The sequence below is a fragment of the Carassius gibelio genome, chromosome A25 (assembly GCF_023724105.1).
Source record: "Carassius gibelio isolate Cgi1373 ecotype wild population from Czech Republic chromosome A25, carGib1.2-hapl.c, whole genome shotgun sequence".
Classification (NCBI taxonomy): domain Eukaryota; kingdom Metazoa; phylum Chordata; class Actinopteri; order Cypriniformes; family Cyprinidae; genus Carassius; species Carassius gibelio.
The window spans coordinates 11,193,268-11,210,454 of NC_068395.1; the positions used below are offsets into that span (position 1 = coordinate 11,193,268).

General features: G+C 36.9%; 1 protein-coding gene across 1 annotated transcript; it reads left to right on the plus strand.

The window, feature by feature from the left end:
• Nucleotides 1-8,004: 8,004 nt before the first annotated feature.
• On the plus strand, nt 8,005-9,637 carry LOC127947354 (beta-1,3-galactosyl-O-glycosyl-glycoprotein beta-1,6-N-acetylglucosaminyltransferase 3-like). The gene has a single exon (XM_052544439.1). It carries the CDS (start codon nt 8,083-8,085, stop codon nt 9,373-9,375), a length of 1,293 nt encoding a protein of 430 aa, XP_052400399.1. The 5' UTR covers nt 8,005-8,082; the 3' UTR covers nt 9,376-9,637.
• Nucleotides 9,638-17,187: the final 7,550 nt, after the last annotated feature.

Below are 17,187 nucleotides of genomic sequence, written 5' to 3' on the forward strand. Positions count from 1 at the left end.
AATATTCATACTATAGAATGGCCAAGTAAGTTTATCAACACTGGTGATGTACAGTACAACTCTGAAACATGCTGTCAAGTCATGCAGTAAATGCAAAAGAGATATCCATAATTAAATGAGATTTAAGTTGGAATTTTGAGTTTGCCACATCAAATATTTTCCACTGTTACCAGAGGAAAAAAATCAGTTGAACTGTATTGAACATTAATCACAATAATTGTGACTTGCCAGTTAAAATAATTTTTAATAAAACAGCAACTTTACAGCTACAACGGTTAAATTTAAATCTAAAAATGACATGAAAAAAATTAAGAGAAACTTTTCTAATAAGTGAAGGTGGTCTGTACATGAAATCAAAATGGGCAACATTCACTTGTTAGAACATTACTAGTCTTGTGGTGAATCAACAGCAAAAAAATAAATAAATCTAATTTGCTTACCTGAGTCAAGGACAAGTTTTATTTATGAAGAGCATTTTAAAAGAACAGATGTTATAACAAAGGGTTATACAATAAGGGAAATTGTAACTAACAAGACACCACAATTAAATATATGATATGTGTAATAGTACACTATATATAAGGGGTGATTGTGGACACTGCTTGGGTTTGACTCCTGTCTGTTTCACCCAAAAATGAAAATTCTACCATCATTTACGGTGTACTGTGTTCAAATGGACCGGAAGTCTCCTGAGATCGTAAAACAAACAGTAAGAGCCATTGTGTCCTGCTTGACCAACGTGTTTGTGGCCAGCAAACTGGAGAGTGTGATTTACGCCTCCTGGTCTCGAGTTCAAGCGGACATCAACTGCATGCAAGATCTGCTCAAGTCACCTGTCCAGTGGAAGTATCTGCTCAACACTTGTGGTGCAGAAATGTTTCACTGTCAAAAAAAATTTGTTTGTGGAACACATCTTCAAAAGCAAAGAGATTGAAAACTTCATGGAATAGGAGAAAGACACATACAGTCCAGATTAGCCCATGTGGGAAACGTTACAGCGGATTCCTTCAGTACCAGGATCCAATCCTCCAAACATCAAGTACCAACAATCAGACATGAAATCTTTGAACTTTCCAGAAGTTTACCAGTTTAAAATGACCTCCTGGGTAGTGTGCTTTCTGGTGTCATTTCTAATCACCCAGGCAATGACACTTTAACTCGGTACCGGCAACATGTCAGAACTCACTTCAAGTACTGACTAAAATTGAGTCTTTTCACATGAAAAAGATGGTCCTTGCATGAATGAGTAATATAGAAGGGATCTTCAAAATGTTTTCCACTGAATATCTGAAAAACAACTGGTAACACTTTCTATAAAGCCCTTATGTATAATACATTATAAGAGCATTATAACGAATGCATAATGTATTATAAAAATGTTGTATCATTTATTATGATGATTTATAATAAACAATGAACACAATGCATCCAGTTAATTTACAATGGGTTATATTTCCTATAAATGTAAGGTATTATAAATCTCATATCTTGCCATTGTTAACTTGTGACTTTATTTAAAGCAGACAAAGCCCACTTATAAATAACAACAACAACAATAATAATAATGAATATATATACAGTATATATATATATATATATATATATATATATATATATATTCAGCACACAGGGCTGTGTGCTGAGCCCATTCCTTTACTCCCTTTACACCCACGACTGCAAGCCTGTGCATGGATCCAACTCCATCATTAAGTTTGCAGACGACACCACGGTGATTGGCCTCATCACAGACAACGATGAGACTGCCTACAGGGAAGAGATTCAGCACCTGGCCACATGGTGCGCTGACAATAACCTGCTCCTTAACACCAATAAGACCAAGGAGCTCATTGTGGACTTCAGGAAGAAGAAAGGAAGCAAGCATGACCCCATCCACATTAACGGGATGGTTGTTGAACGTGTCTCCAGCTTCAAGTTCCTGGGAACCACCATCTCGGAGGAACTGTCCTGGGCCACAAACACCTCCAGCCTGGTCAAGAAGGCTCACCAGCGCCTTTTCGTCCTCAGGACACTGAAGAAGAACCAGCTCTCTTCATCCATCCTGGTGAACTTTTACCGGTGTGCGATCGAGAGCATCCTGACCAGTTGCATCACAGTCTGATATAGGAACTGTTCAGTGGCTGACCGCAAGGCACTGCAGAGGGCGGTGAAAGCTGCCCAACGCAATAACGCAACGCATTTTTCCCTAAAGCTGTCTCCTTGCTGAACTATGCCCTCCGACACCCCTCAACACCCCCACACCACACACATAGACTCCTCCCCCTCTTCAACACTCTGACTGATTTATTTATTTATTTACATCAAGCAAAAAAAAAAAAAAAAAAAAAAAGGCAACTTGTTATTACTTGCACTACTGCCTGTTCATCCAGGAACACTGTATAATCCATTTGCACACTGTAATACTTTCGATGCACTTTACTGTCCATTGCAATACTGTAAATTATGTTCATGATTCTGCCTATAGTGTACATACACTTTTACATAGCCCATCTGTATAGTATGTTCATAGTACACCTATCTGTATATCGTGCTTATAGTATTTCATATTTTTAAATTATGACCATAATACTTATCTGTATAGTTATTGTACATATTATAGACCTTTATTCTGTACTTACTGCTTATTGCACTTCTGGTTAGATGCTAAATGCATTTCGTTGCCTTGTACCTACATGTGCAGTGACAATAAAATCTAATCTAATCTAATCTAATCTAATCTAATCTCATATCTAATCTCATTTCATATATATAAATTTCATGAGAGCCACACATTCCAAAAAAGTTGTGACAGGTAGCAATAAGAGGCCGGAAAAGTTAAATGTACATATAAGGAACAGCTGGAGGACCAATTTGCAACTTATTTGGTCAATTGGCAACATGATTGGCTATAAAAAGAGCCTCTCAGTGACACATCACATTATCATTATTTTTTTATTTTTTTTTTAGCATGCATTATGCATTTATTATAATACCTTAAGAATACTCTTATAATGTGTTAGAAAAATGGGCTTCATAGAAAGTGTTACCAAAATAATTAAACAAAATAATTTTGGTGGCCTGCAAAGTTAACATTTTTTCTTAATATATGATTTTCAAGGATGCTCCCAAAATGTCCCAAAAATATCAATACCCATTTTCAACCTAAAATGAAGTTATGGCGTTTTGCCTTTGAGCAGCAGCTTGGGTACACGTGGACTAGCTGTAGGTCATGCTATAGTGTAATTATCGTAATTAGAAGATTCCAACTTGTAAAAGCATACATGTCCACGTGGAACTTGTAATTACAACTTTTTCTGAGAGCAAGAACTTGTACCACTACCACATGCCCACTTCAAATTCATCAGGCTCTATAGAGTATTTAGGCATTTCGTGCAATAGTTCTGAGTCCAAGGATGTAAAGAGCTCCAAGTAGAACGTCCTGTGCTGTCATCTCAAAATCACAATAATTACGACATGGTGTGATTGCAATATTACTCTAGGCTTCATTTGTGGAATAATTCATGACCACATAAAATAACTTTGGGTTGTCCTTTGTCTAAAAAAGCAATAATCTAGGTTAATGTAAAGCCTCAATACTCAATGTTTCAATAGTGTAGCCATAAGACATAATCAATATGAATATTGTTTTAGTGTGAAATAGAAGTTATATCCATTTTGTTGCCATGACAAAAGCATGCAGCCTAAACCAAAAACAACTGAAAATTTAGAAAAGCTTTACAGCTTGTGAATCCTTTGACAAGCCGTGTAAACATTGTTCCTGTGTCAGAATCCTCCAACTGTATTACCCAAGAGGGTCTGGCTGCATACTTGCACTTGCACTCTCAGACTTGCATTCTCAGACTTGCACTCTCAGACACTTGCACTTCCACTAGTGACGTCACTTGCAGTCTTTATTTTTTATTTTGTTGTTGTTTGTTGTTGTTTGAATTTTTTATTACATTTTGCTTGAATTTCCCAACATTTTATAACAGTAGCCAGGTGGCGAAGACAAGAAAAAATAAACTAAATTACATCACTTGCAATTGCCACTTGCACTCTCCGCTACCTGTGACGTCACTTGCAATCAACACAAATTGTGCGTGTTGCCAATGGAGACAAGAATCTGTGGTGGTGATTAAATGATAAAAAAAACTATAACGTACAGGGTTCTGTAAGAAAAAGACAAGACCGGCAAATCCGTGGCCAGAACACCAGAATATGAACACTTGCGCAAAGTCTCTCGCTAAGCGTTTTCCTCCTGTAATAAAAACATAAACACTTAACATGGCTTAATGTATTAAGAAGCTATTAAAATATCAAATTAAACATACAGTTCATTATTTAAATGAATATTTATATAGTATTTTCCTCACATACCGCAAAATGTGGCATAATGGACTAAGATGATAAAGGCAGAACTCAATATGCTTCTCTACATTATTAAAATACATAACTAATATGTAGAGACAAACAGGTGAGCCCAGAATAAACGCAACACGCAAAGTTTCGCGTTAAGCATTTTTCCATATAGAATAAAATGTCTACGACATGTTAATATCACTGTCTTTGTCCATTAAGCTACATAATGTGTTTTATTTATAAAAATAAAAATATATAAATACATATATTTTATTTTTATAGTGTTCCTGTAGCTCAATTGGTAGAGCATTGCACTATCAAGCGCAAAGTTGGGGGTTTGATTCCCCGGGAACACATGATAGCTAAAAATTGATAGCCTGAATGCAATGTAAGTTGCTTTGGATAAAAGCGTCTGCCAAATGCATACATTTTTTTTAATTAATTTTTTTTATTTAATTTATAATGATTTTCTATAGGAGGGAAACATTTAATGTACAATTTAACGCACTGTGTTCTGTACTCGTCTGCTTGCCTGAACGGCTTTTCATAATGCACGTTCATATTTGCTGGTCTGTATATAAGTTGAGTCAACAACAAGAAATATAGGCTAGGCCTACTGAATTGTCTTTATCATCTTAGTCTTTTATTAGGCCACATTAAGCGATTTGTTGTATGGGAGGACAAAGTTTGCGCATTGTGTTCATAGTCATCTGCTTGCCTTGTAGTACATTAAATAATAACTATATATCGAATTTGGTCTTTTAATTGAACTTAATGTATCTTTATATATTATGCCATATTAAGTGTTTGTTTTGTTTTTTGTTTTTACAGGAAGAAAATGATTAACGAAAGACTTTGTGCATTGCGTTCATATTCTGCTGTTCTGTGGCCACAGTCCGGGCTTGTCTTCTTCTTGCAGGACCCTGTACGTTATAGTACTAAATTAGGTTTAATCGTTTAATCACCATCACAGCGTCCTGTCTCCATTTGCAACACGCATGATTTGTGTTGATTGCAAGTGTTGCAGGTAGCGGAGAGTGCAAGTGGCGATTACAAGTGACATTGTAATTTAGTTTCTTTTTTTCTTGTCTTCACCACCTGGCTACTGTTGTTAAATGTTGAGAGATTTCAAACAAAAAGTTATCAATAAATAGAACAAAATGAAAATAAATTAAGACTGCAAGTGACGTCGCTAGCGGAAGCACAAGTGTCTGAGAGTGCAAGTCTGCAGCCAGACCCTTCTCGTATTACCTGTCACCCAGGTTTCACCTACATTCCCCTGAGAGTCAGTTCTTGGCTTCCTGCCAGTCTAGAATGGTGCATATTTAAAGCTGGAGTCACAGTCAAGCATTTCCTGTATTAATGCATTACCAAACAATGTGAATTAGTAAGTACAAAGTTAAGATAGTTCACCAATAAAAATTAATTATTAGCACTTTACAATGAGGTCCCATTATAGGCACAGCTTGACATTTAAATGGTAAATGGAATGCATTTATATAGCGCTTTTACCAGACCACATGGCCATCCAAAGCCCTTTACAATTTGCCTCACATTCACCCATTCACACACACTCATTCACACACTGACTGCGGAGTCAGCCATTCAAGGCGCCATTCAGCTCATCGGGAGCAGCTGGGGTTAGGTGTCTTTCTCAAGGACACCTCAACACTTGGTCAGGTGGAGCCGGAGATTGAACAACCAACCTTCCAGTTTGTAGACAACCTACATGAACCACTGAGCCACTGCCGCCCAATATATAGATGCTGGCATAGATACTAATCAAATCTGCATGTACATTTGATTAAACATGTTAGAGAAGAATTATCATGATTTGAAGATATAGCATCACTCGATCTCAGATGTATGCAACATAGAAGAAAAAAAAGGCCTGTTAGGATTTGAGGGGGAGGCAAAATGACACAGAAGCTGCTTGGAGTCAGGTGAAGGGCGCTTTATTGGCACACGTGCGCACACACGTGGTAACAAACCCCAACACACGGTGTTAAAGTAACAGAATAATCAAAAAGATAATGAAACTGTACGAAATATACACTATATACAAAGTATGTACAAGCTAGTTCAGCTAAATCAATTGATCTGAACCCCATAAGCAAGAAAAGAGCTATTTACTCTGTATGCAGACTACAATCACAAATTCCTACAACAACCCACACTGAATGACTGTGTGGGAACCACTTTATACTCTTATTGTAGCTCCACCCCAGGACGGAACCATTCTGAAATTGGTTGGGGGTTTTCTCCTCTGGTTATCGAAACAATAATACAATTACTTGGCAACAAAATATACATTAATTAAAATAAATAAGTACAAACACACAATTCAAGACACATATCAAAAAGCCATTAAGACTTAAACACCAGAAACAATACATTCCTTACACATCGATTTTTAGATTTTTTTCAATCGCTATCTTCGTTAGAAAATCTTAGTATTGATTTGTGAAGTGCAAAATGTAAATGTATTAAAGGAATTGTCCAACCAAAAATGAATTCTATATTTGCATGAACACTCCTTCTTTGTCTGGTACATGTGACAGTGACAAGGATAAATTTACAGCTGCAAACACAATCCATTCATCTCTGACTGCCCAAAAAACTGCTTCACTATAATGACTGTGTTTCTGTGAGCTATCTTTTTAACCTGTAACTATTCATTATTAGTTGCGTGAATAGTTTTCATAAAGCAGGGGCGTATACAACTGAAAACTAATTCAGACTCAGAAGTTCTTGCTTTGCTGTTTTTTGGTGGGAAAACAATATTAAATATGACAGAACAAGTATAGTTTCACAAGGAACATTTTAGCTTTGTTATACTTTTACAATTCTTTGCCTTTGATAAGAGGTAGCAAAATGTAAACATGACACTTTAATAAGCACCAGAACTTTCTTCAGTTTACATTTACCTGAGGCTTTTATCCAAAGTGACTTACAATTGCTATATATGTCAGAGGTCGCACGACTCTGGAGGAACTAGGGTTAACTTGCTCAGGGACACATTGGTGTCTCACAGTGGATTCAAACCCGGATCTCTCACACCAAAGGCATGTGTCTTATCCACCACCCCACCATGGCCACCATGTATGACCAATTCCTTTAGTCTCCACCTACAGCTTGTTAAATGTTAAACCACTGCCTTTAACAGCTTAACTATTCCCATGATTTGTCATTATAATTGGTATTATGACCGCTCAGATTGCCTGTCATTCAAACTCCTGGCCAAGGGTCATTTGTTCAGAGTCTGTAGATTATTAGATCTATGGATAAAATAGAATTGTAATAGGCTGTTGGAGTTAACGAATATTAGACCCATGTCAGACTACAGATCTGGTAACCAGGTAAGACAGCTTCTTCAAAGTGACCATATTTTTAAAACAAAGTTTAAGATGTGATACACAAAACTAATCTTTACTGTTTTTTGTTTTTGTTTTTTGAGTCCAAATTTTGTTTTTTTTACTTTATAGAAATTATATGATTTATTTACTGTAATATTGGATAACCATAAGCTTCAGGTAAGTGATATAAACAACGCCACAGTGCAATGATGATTAATCACTCATTAACCAAACAGCTCTGCCACTTAAATTTGTACAAGATTTACATCTTGCCGCATGAAAGACTGATTTATTCCTCACTGGCACCACAGGTTTACCCTCTTGCTAGCTGTTTCTGGAAAGTTATAAACTTACCTGAAAAGACCTGAAAATGAGGCTTAAAAATCAGAGGATTCTGAAAATGATCTCTATCCTGTCAGTGTCCCTCTTATTGCTGAATTGTCTAGGACGAAGGACAAACTGTCCTCGTAAGGAAAAGCTGGTCTTTAATAGCTTACTAAAGCAAGATGTTGGAGAGATCCAAGCTTGTTCTGCTATTTTCCAAGGAGACATGGATGGAGTGGACAAGGAGGCTTTCAGGAAACTCCTGGCCTCTAAAAAAAGAAAAACCCAGCTATCAGAGTCATTCTATCTCGATGCAACCAAGGATTGTCCATCCTACATCAGAGACAGAGGATTTCTGACTGTTTCTCTCAGTAAAGAGGAGACAGATTTCCCCATTGCTTACTCCATGGTGATCCATGAGAAGATTGAGATGTTTGAAAGGCTCCTGAGAGCCATTTACACTCCTCACAATGTGTACTGCGTTCACGTGGACCAGAAGTCTCCTGAGATCTTTAAACAAGCAGTAAGAGCCATTGCATCCTGCCTGACCAATGTATTTGTGGCCAGCAAACTGGAGAGTGTGATTTATGCCTCCTGGTCTCGAGTTCAAGCGGACATCAACTGCATGCAAGATCTGCTCAAGTCACCTGTCCAGTGGAAGTATCTGCTCAACACCTGTGGTACTGATTTCCCCATTAAAACCAATACAGAAATGGTCCAGTCTCTAAAACACCTGAATGGAAAGAACAGTTTGGAGTCCGAGGATGTAAAGGGGAAAAAGTTGCGCTGGCAGTATCATCACAATGTTACGAACATTGTGACTCGGACAGATGTCAAAAAGTCGCCTCCACCAATAAAGACCCCCATGTTCTCAGGAAACGCTTACTTAGTGGTTTCAAGAGAGTTTGTGGAGTACATCTTCAAAAGCAAAGAGATTAAAAACTTCATGGAATGGGAGAAAGACACATACAGTCCAGATGAGCACATGTGGGCTACGTTACAGCGGATGCCTTCAGTACCAGGATCCAATCCTCCAAACATCAAGTACCAACAATCGGACATGAACGCGATTGCTCGTCTGGTGAAGTGGAGCTACCTTGAAGGAGATCTAGACAGTGGAGCTCCCTACCCACCATGCACTGGGATACATAGACGGGCAGTTTGTGTCTATGGAGCTGGAGACTTGAAATGGATTGTGCAGCAACACCATCTTTTGGCAAACAAATTTGATCCAGGAGTAGATGATGTAGCAATCAAATGTATAGAGGCATTTTTAAGGTACAAAGCTATTTATGGTCAATCATTACTAACAGTTCAAAAATCAGACATTATTTTATGATGTTTTTAATAATGGGTTTGAAATATTATGGAGCCCCCCACATGGCATGCAGGAAAAAAAGTAGGCTAAATCATGCGCACAATTTACTATTCGTTCCCTCTATTTTTTAATTGTCCACACAATAAACTAATTCATTCCCTCTATTTTCTAAATTGTGTACAATTTAGCAAATTGAGGGAATTAAATAGTTATCGTGTTCACATTTTAGTACATTGAGGGAAAGAATTAGTAAATCGTGTGCAGACAATATCTATTTGTACATTTTAATAAATATTGTAGGAAACCTTTTGGGATTTTTTTAATAACGTAAATGTAATATATATATATATATATATATATATATATATATATATATATATATATATATATATATATATATATATATACTCTGAATTGGTCGTAATATTAATAGTATGGTGCAAATACTTTAAAACTTTTTTATGTCATTCAATTAAAAAAACTTTTTGTACACTTCAGAGAAGCTCTTTCCATGTTTCTTGTTACATATTTTTAAGATTTTCCAGACCCTAGTCACCATCAAATTTAAATTCCACCTGTTAACATATGTTACATTGTTATATTGTGACGATGTATACTATTATGTTGCCAAATTATTGCAATTTTTTTTACCCAGGAAAGGTCAAATACAATTCATTAACTGCAATTCTACAATACAGGATTGTGCTTGATATGCTTCGGCACTTTAATTGACTGCATACATTTAAAATATTTTACAATATATTTTATTGCAGCATTTACTATCCAGTATAAAAACCTTTGTTATACTATACATTTATAGTATGGTCCCTTCAAGTCCTCACTCATAAAGATATAAGCCTTTATACTCTTCTTTATAACAATCAATAAAACTTTATTTTGAGCAAAGGTCAGGGGCACAATAGATGAATAATGTATGTTTAAATGTATGTTGACCATGACTTGTGTCATTGAAATTACTGTTTATTTTCTGTATTTATTCAAAAGTAATTTTTGTTCTAACATCATCCACTTTTTTTTATATAATTTATTATTATATTTTAGGTATACAAGTAATCATTATACACTACTGTTCAAATGTTTGTGGTTGGTGTTTTTTACACACACACACGCATGCACGCACGCACGCACACACACACACACACACACACACACATATATATATATATATATATTTTTTTTTTTTCAGCTGTGATAATAAAAGGAAAGGTTTCCTAAGTACTACGGATTTAAATAATATAAAAATCAAATATGGCCAAATTTCGTGGTACACGTGATCACGAATTAGTGTACAGTTTATGGAGCTAATCACAAAATTTGTATATAATATAGCCCTGCTGAAGTTGGCCTAGCGACGCCCATGATTCACAGAGCAACTTTCTGATCAATGTTGCCAGGCAACTTTGGGCAATGTTGCCCCAATGGGCAACCAGATGAGACACAGGGCCCATGACCATTCTACAGTATCCATATAGACATTTACTATCCATTCTCAATGTGAAAGTGCCCAAGAAACATTGCTAAAAAAGATTTAAGTTGCCCGGCAAAATTACTCAAAAAGTTTCCCTCTGTATCCTTCTGCCTAAGAAAAGATAGGTGTTGAGATTTAAATGATGATATAGTGAAGGTGTTGCAAAGAGTTGAAGAGTGGAATAAAAAGTCCCTTTAAGACAATCATGTCACTCGGCGGCCATCTTTAAAACGCCCTAAGGGGCATGCAATTGCAACTCTCTTGGAATCGGGAAACAAATTCTACAAAACTGTTCACTATGCTTGTGGTTAAATTTCATATTTGAAATAGCTTATTATTCAGGCTAGATCAGCCTGTTTTCCTGTCTCAGTCAGAACGCTAGCTTCTTCTATAGCAACCAGACTTCTAATGACAGCTGCAGTCATAGCACTGAAAGATGAGGTAGCCTACATATTATGGATTCATTTGTAAGTCTGTAAAGTTACTCATACGCAAGTTATTTATGTTTTAGGTGTCATCAATATTTTATTATAGTGTGTTTAAATGCTTTAAATTTGTCAGTATTGTACGTTTTAGTGTATATATAAAATGTATGTAAATATGTTTTGTAGAACCACATTTTACATAAAATACATGAATATTCTCATGAGATCACGTTGATACTACAGTGTGTGTTTGCGTGCATTTCAGTACATTTACATGGCACCTTGTAAAGCTTGACTTGCAGGTATAAAAATTTACAAGGAAGATGTTTTAAGCTGAAATTGTGTACTTTGTGTTACCCACTAGAATATAATTCTACAAATATAGTGGGTTATGTTTAATTTCCTCCTTGTGTAATTTAGTATCTCATTCAGAACTGACATTTTTATGGAAACTAACACTTCATATTCAAAGTCACAAAATATGTGCATTTGTGTATTTAAGAATGCTGTTATTAATTTTTTTTGGGGTGCACAGGTGAAAAAAAAACGTGCTTTTGCTCTGTGAGTAAGGTTGATCTTTATTTTCATTGTTTTCACCTGCTAGACTGTGACTGGGCAAGAGATGGCAGAAGAAAGTGAGGAGACAGGAAGTGAGATGGAATTTGAAGAAGGTGGGAGTTATAGCAGTGTTTGGAATGTAATGCGATCAAGAAAACAGGAAATAAAAGGAAAAAGTAACATCTAATATAGATGTAACAGTTAGTGAACCAAGTATGACAACAGTAACTAAACAACAAGTAGAATATAAAGTGATCATAAAACTATCTCAGGAGGGGTCGTAATTTGGTTAGTGGAATCCGTTTCAATTAACAAAGTCGATAAACAAATTGTTAGGCAAAGTCAAAAATGCGAGCACTGTGAAATGAAATGGAGCACTGCTGATTTTTTTTTTGTAGGAATAAAACACAATAAGAGAAAACCATAGAACTGAATAGAATAGATGACAAGAGAATAAAGTGCGTCTTGACTGGAAACAAGGCATTGATTCGAGGAGTTATAACAGAAATACTGGTAAATGTCACAGAAGATCAAATAAGAGACAATGTAACAGGGTAAAAGTGCTGGAGGTAAATCGCCTTAGAACAACCACAAACGATGAAGCAAGACTTTCAAGTAAGTTACAGTATACATAGGTTACATGAGTTATGAGGTCAGGCCATACTTCCCTCTCCCAGTAAAATGTTTTAAATGCCAAATATATGGCTATGTAGAAGTAGTTTGTAAGGGTAAACAAAGATGTAGTAGGTGTTCAGGCGAACATGAGTATGGGGAATGTGGAGAAGAGTGAAGCTGAAACGCTGTAACTGTGGAGGGGAGTACAGTTCAGCCTACAGTGGATGTGAAGTTAGCAAGAGGGCAATGAAGGTGCAGGAAATAACATATGCAGAAGCTGTAAAGAAAGTGTCTAAGGAAAAGGAACCCTATAAACCAGAACTCCAAGAAAATAAAAGTAGGTCTTGTGGGAAGTGTGAGAAAAATGAACCAAAGAAGGATATGTTAGTTATGGGAAAAAATTAATTTGTGTTGTTTATGGTTGAGTTGATAAACTGCTTGGCACAGACATAAAGGAAGACAGAAAATATCAAAATAATAGTTAAATCAGCAAAAACATATATGGTAATAAAAGGTCTTAGCTGGGAAGCAGTGGAAGAAATGAGAGTGGCAGGAAGCACAAGCTTGTGGAATGGGTTGGAGGCTCTTTATGATATTAGCTATATTGCAATGGAAATCCAGGAGCCTTATTAGTAAATGGACAGGAATTCAAGAGTTTTGGTCACAGATTTAGCAGATAGACCTCATGTAATTTGTGTGCAAGAAACATGGCCAAAAACAACTGTTAGACTTTGTATTGTATGGATATACTTAAATTAGGAAATAATACATAAGCATATTAGTAAAGGGAAATAACATGAATATGTTGTATTTGAAGTATGGTCAGGAGATAAGAATAGCCAATTTTTACAACACTTGCAATAGATTAAGTACTGATATGTTGGAATTAGTTTGCAGATCAATGCAGGGCAAAATAGTGTTATGTGGGGATTTGTCATGGTGTCTGGTCTGTGGTCTGGGTCTCCACTAGTGGTTTAACTTCCCCATAGGCACCCCACTGCAGGCACTACATTTCCCACAAAGCCTTGTCCCTTCATCACGGCCAATTGCACACCTGTTAATTGCACTAAGCTGTCTTCACTTTCATCGTCATCACTTGTCCATATATACCGGTCTGTTTTCATTCTATTTGATGAAGTCCTTGTTTTCCGTCACCTGGTATTCTCGTGTTCCCTTGTGTTTTCTTGTTTCCTGTTTTTCTTGTTCTGGACTGATTTCATGGTTATGACCTCTTGCCTGTTTACATATTGATTTTTTGGATTACCCATTAAAACACACTGCTATTGGATATCTCGTTTCCTGTCAACTATCGTTACAGGATTTTAATGCACACAGTACATTTTGGGGAAGTACTAAAACAGATATAAATGGAATATTAATGAAGAAATGTATAGATAAGGAGTTGGTGCGTATTAATGAAGGAAAGGGCACATGGTATAATAGTTAAAATAATAAAGAAAGTGCTATTGATCTACAGTGGGTAGTGATCACTATCCAATAATAACAAGAATTGTCATAGAGGAACACCAGGACGGTTAAGTGAAAATATCAAAGTGGAAATTAGTTATGGTTGACAGGCAGACTGTGACGAGTGGGGCGGGGCCGAGAGACGTGGGAACGGGGAGTGAGGCCAGGTGTAGTGATTGGAGATGAGCTACACCTGCGACCCACCACCGGTCTCGAGTCCCACGTAGGAGATGGAAGGATATAAAACTGGAGCGACTATAGTGAAGGACGAGAGAGGACCAGGCCTGGGCGTTTAGTTGTGTTTTGGTTTTTATTTGAGCGCACCAGTCGTCCGTGAGGGGCTGGTGCACTGTTTTATGTTTATTTTGAATATTAAAATGATGTTTGATTGTGCGCCGGTTCCTACCTCCTTATTACCGATGATTATGGAATTTTAATATTATTACACAGACATTTCAAGAAATTAGTGTCTGTCTAGTTGTTGTTCCTATTCTCGTCCAGTTGGTATTTTCACGGTTATTTGGTATGTGCTGGGTTAATGCAGTTACTGCAGCTTGAGCGTTCTGGACATTATTCATCTGGAGTTTATGCCATCGTCTTCCTACATTTTTACAGATATATGCAAATAATTTTTTTTTTGCCCTTGCACTTGGATCTCAAGACTCGATCATTGTGACAATAATAGTGCAGTAGTTGTAACCATTATACAGGCAGCAGAAGAAGAAATCCTAAAAGTACAATAAATAAATGGAGATAAAGCATGATGTGGTGGGATGAGAGCTGTAGAATAGCAGTTTAAAGAAGAAATAAAACATAACTTAAAGGTCATCACACACTAGAAACTGTAACTACAAAAGGGCACAAGCAATAGTTGGGAAAACGATTAGGTCAGTCAAACGCATGTATTGGAGACAGTACTGCAATAAAACTAGAATTGAAACTCAGTTGTCACAATGAGTGGATTAGGTAGAAAGGTGGAAATGCCAGTGTTATGTAGCAATAATAAGACTCCAATTAGTAATGCAGAAAAAGCAGAGCTTTTGGTAGAAACCTTTGTGAAAATCCACAGTTCTAGAAATGTATCCACAATAGATAAGCAGCATAGGATTCAGACACTGTTGTAAAACCGTAAATTTGGGTATTTTGACCTTTTACTGTGTTTTAAAAGGGCAATCTTAAATGCACAACAAACACTAGGAATATATGCTATATGCTACATTCATAATAAGGGAATGGCAGTCTCCTTCCTTTGGGCTCCTGCCCATATAGGGGTGGAAGGAAATTAAGTTGTGGATATGCTAGCAAAAAACTCTACAAGGCATGAAACAGTAGATGTACAAGTACCAATAAGTAGAGCAGAGGTCAAAACCATCATAAAGCAACATACACTTAAAATATGACAGGAATATTGGAACACAGCGGATAAAGGACGTCAATATACAGTATACAAAATCAAGCAGTCACTAACATGTGGAAGGGTAGAAGTCCACGAGAGGAGATTTTAGTCTCACGTCTCAGAATGGGTCATGTTGGTTTAAATACAGCATTGAACAGAATAGGAAAGCATCCCTCTTGATTATGTACTTATTGTAAAGTACAAGAGACAGTGAAACATATACTGTTAGACTGCAAAAAATACGAAGAAAATCAGGCAGAATTAAAGGCACAAATGGATGTACAAAACATTACACTTGAGCATTTATAAAAAAATAAAAAAATAAAAATAATTTATTAGGGAAACATCTGGGAGAAATGAAAAACACTTTTTTTGAAAAACACTGGTTTAAGGGAAAAAAAATTAATAGGAAATTTTATTTAAAAAATTATCTCCACCTCTCTCCTTTGATGTCATTCTAATACCTAACAGATGACAGATTGCAGAAAATAAAGAATATTAATCAACAGATGATCGTGTTAATACTTTGAAGAGTATATAGTTCATGCGTTTACATGTTTGGTTGAGTTAATTCAGTTTTTTATATTTGATTTCTGTTTGTAAGTTTTGCCGTTGTTGTGGTTACGTCATTCATTAGTAAACAATGCTGAGACAGATTGCTTTAAGGTATCGTCAATAATAACTTTCAAAAAAGAAAAAAAGGACTGAAATCTTTGTAAGATCCCAGGCCAATAATCGATCTGAGGGATACAAGATAGCACCCCAGATCACGAGAGTTCTGGGGTTCCTCTGGATGCGTTGGATTGTGACCGAGCGGCAACCTCGTGCTCCCTCTCGTGAAGCCAATAAGGAAGTGACTAAAACTGCAATTCATCGCCGCTTGAGGCTGGCTGCAGAAGAGAGTCAGTCCCATAGACTCCCCATGTTAAAATGCCTAACTTTACAGCAGAAAAAAACATGTTTACAGCCTGGTACAAAAAATTATTTTGGTCTATATTGATAATTTTGCCCTTCATGACAACTGTGAGGGGGTGTATTTTTTTTTATAACTCATCCGTTTAAATTATATTAAACCTTAAAGTTCTGCATAATTAAGGGCGTGGCCACTTGAGTGACAGGTGGATTGCCGCTGCTAACAATGCCGTCGCGCTAGGTGGGCATGGCTTCAGTAATCAGCTCACGCCTTTTTGCCCATTTTCGATTATCCGGGAGAGTCGCGTGGTGACGCGCTGCCAAGATGGCGACGGCCCGCTCTGCACACTTTAGGCTTCATAACCGCTATTGAAGAGTCTATGGGTGATGTCACGGACACTACGTCCATATTTTTTTACAGTCTATGATTGTGACGCACATCGGCTGCCATTGACCGTGCAGGGTTACGATCTGCAAGAGGCCTACCATGGTTTTGTAAAAAGTTCACGCTTCCTAAAGTAATTCAGGTACCCTTGTTTGCTCTTGTTTTTATACGCAGGAGAGTGAAGAGGCCAGTTTTCTGTTTACACGGCCACTATATACCTCAAGCTGAGATTTAGGCCTTCTACAGAGTGGGTTGTGAGAGTGTGCGTGTGTTAACGGTGTGTGTATGTGTTTTGGCCCACAGTTGCTGCATTTACGTACATGCAATTTTTACTGTGTGATAAATATGAGCAACATAGCACAGTGGTTTATATGTATATTTATCCATAAATGGATAGTTATTAATTCTGCTGTTAAAAACAAATAACGAAAAGAACGAGACGCTGCGTCCGAAAATGCTATGGGAATGCCCTTCAGTGTGACCACCTCTGAATAATAGGTGAAATCAGTCTCATGAATGAGCATGACGTCAAGGCGGGTGACGTAGTGACCAGGAAGCTATAAAAGCACGTGAAGTGAAACGAGCG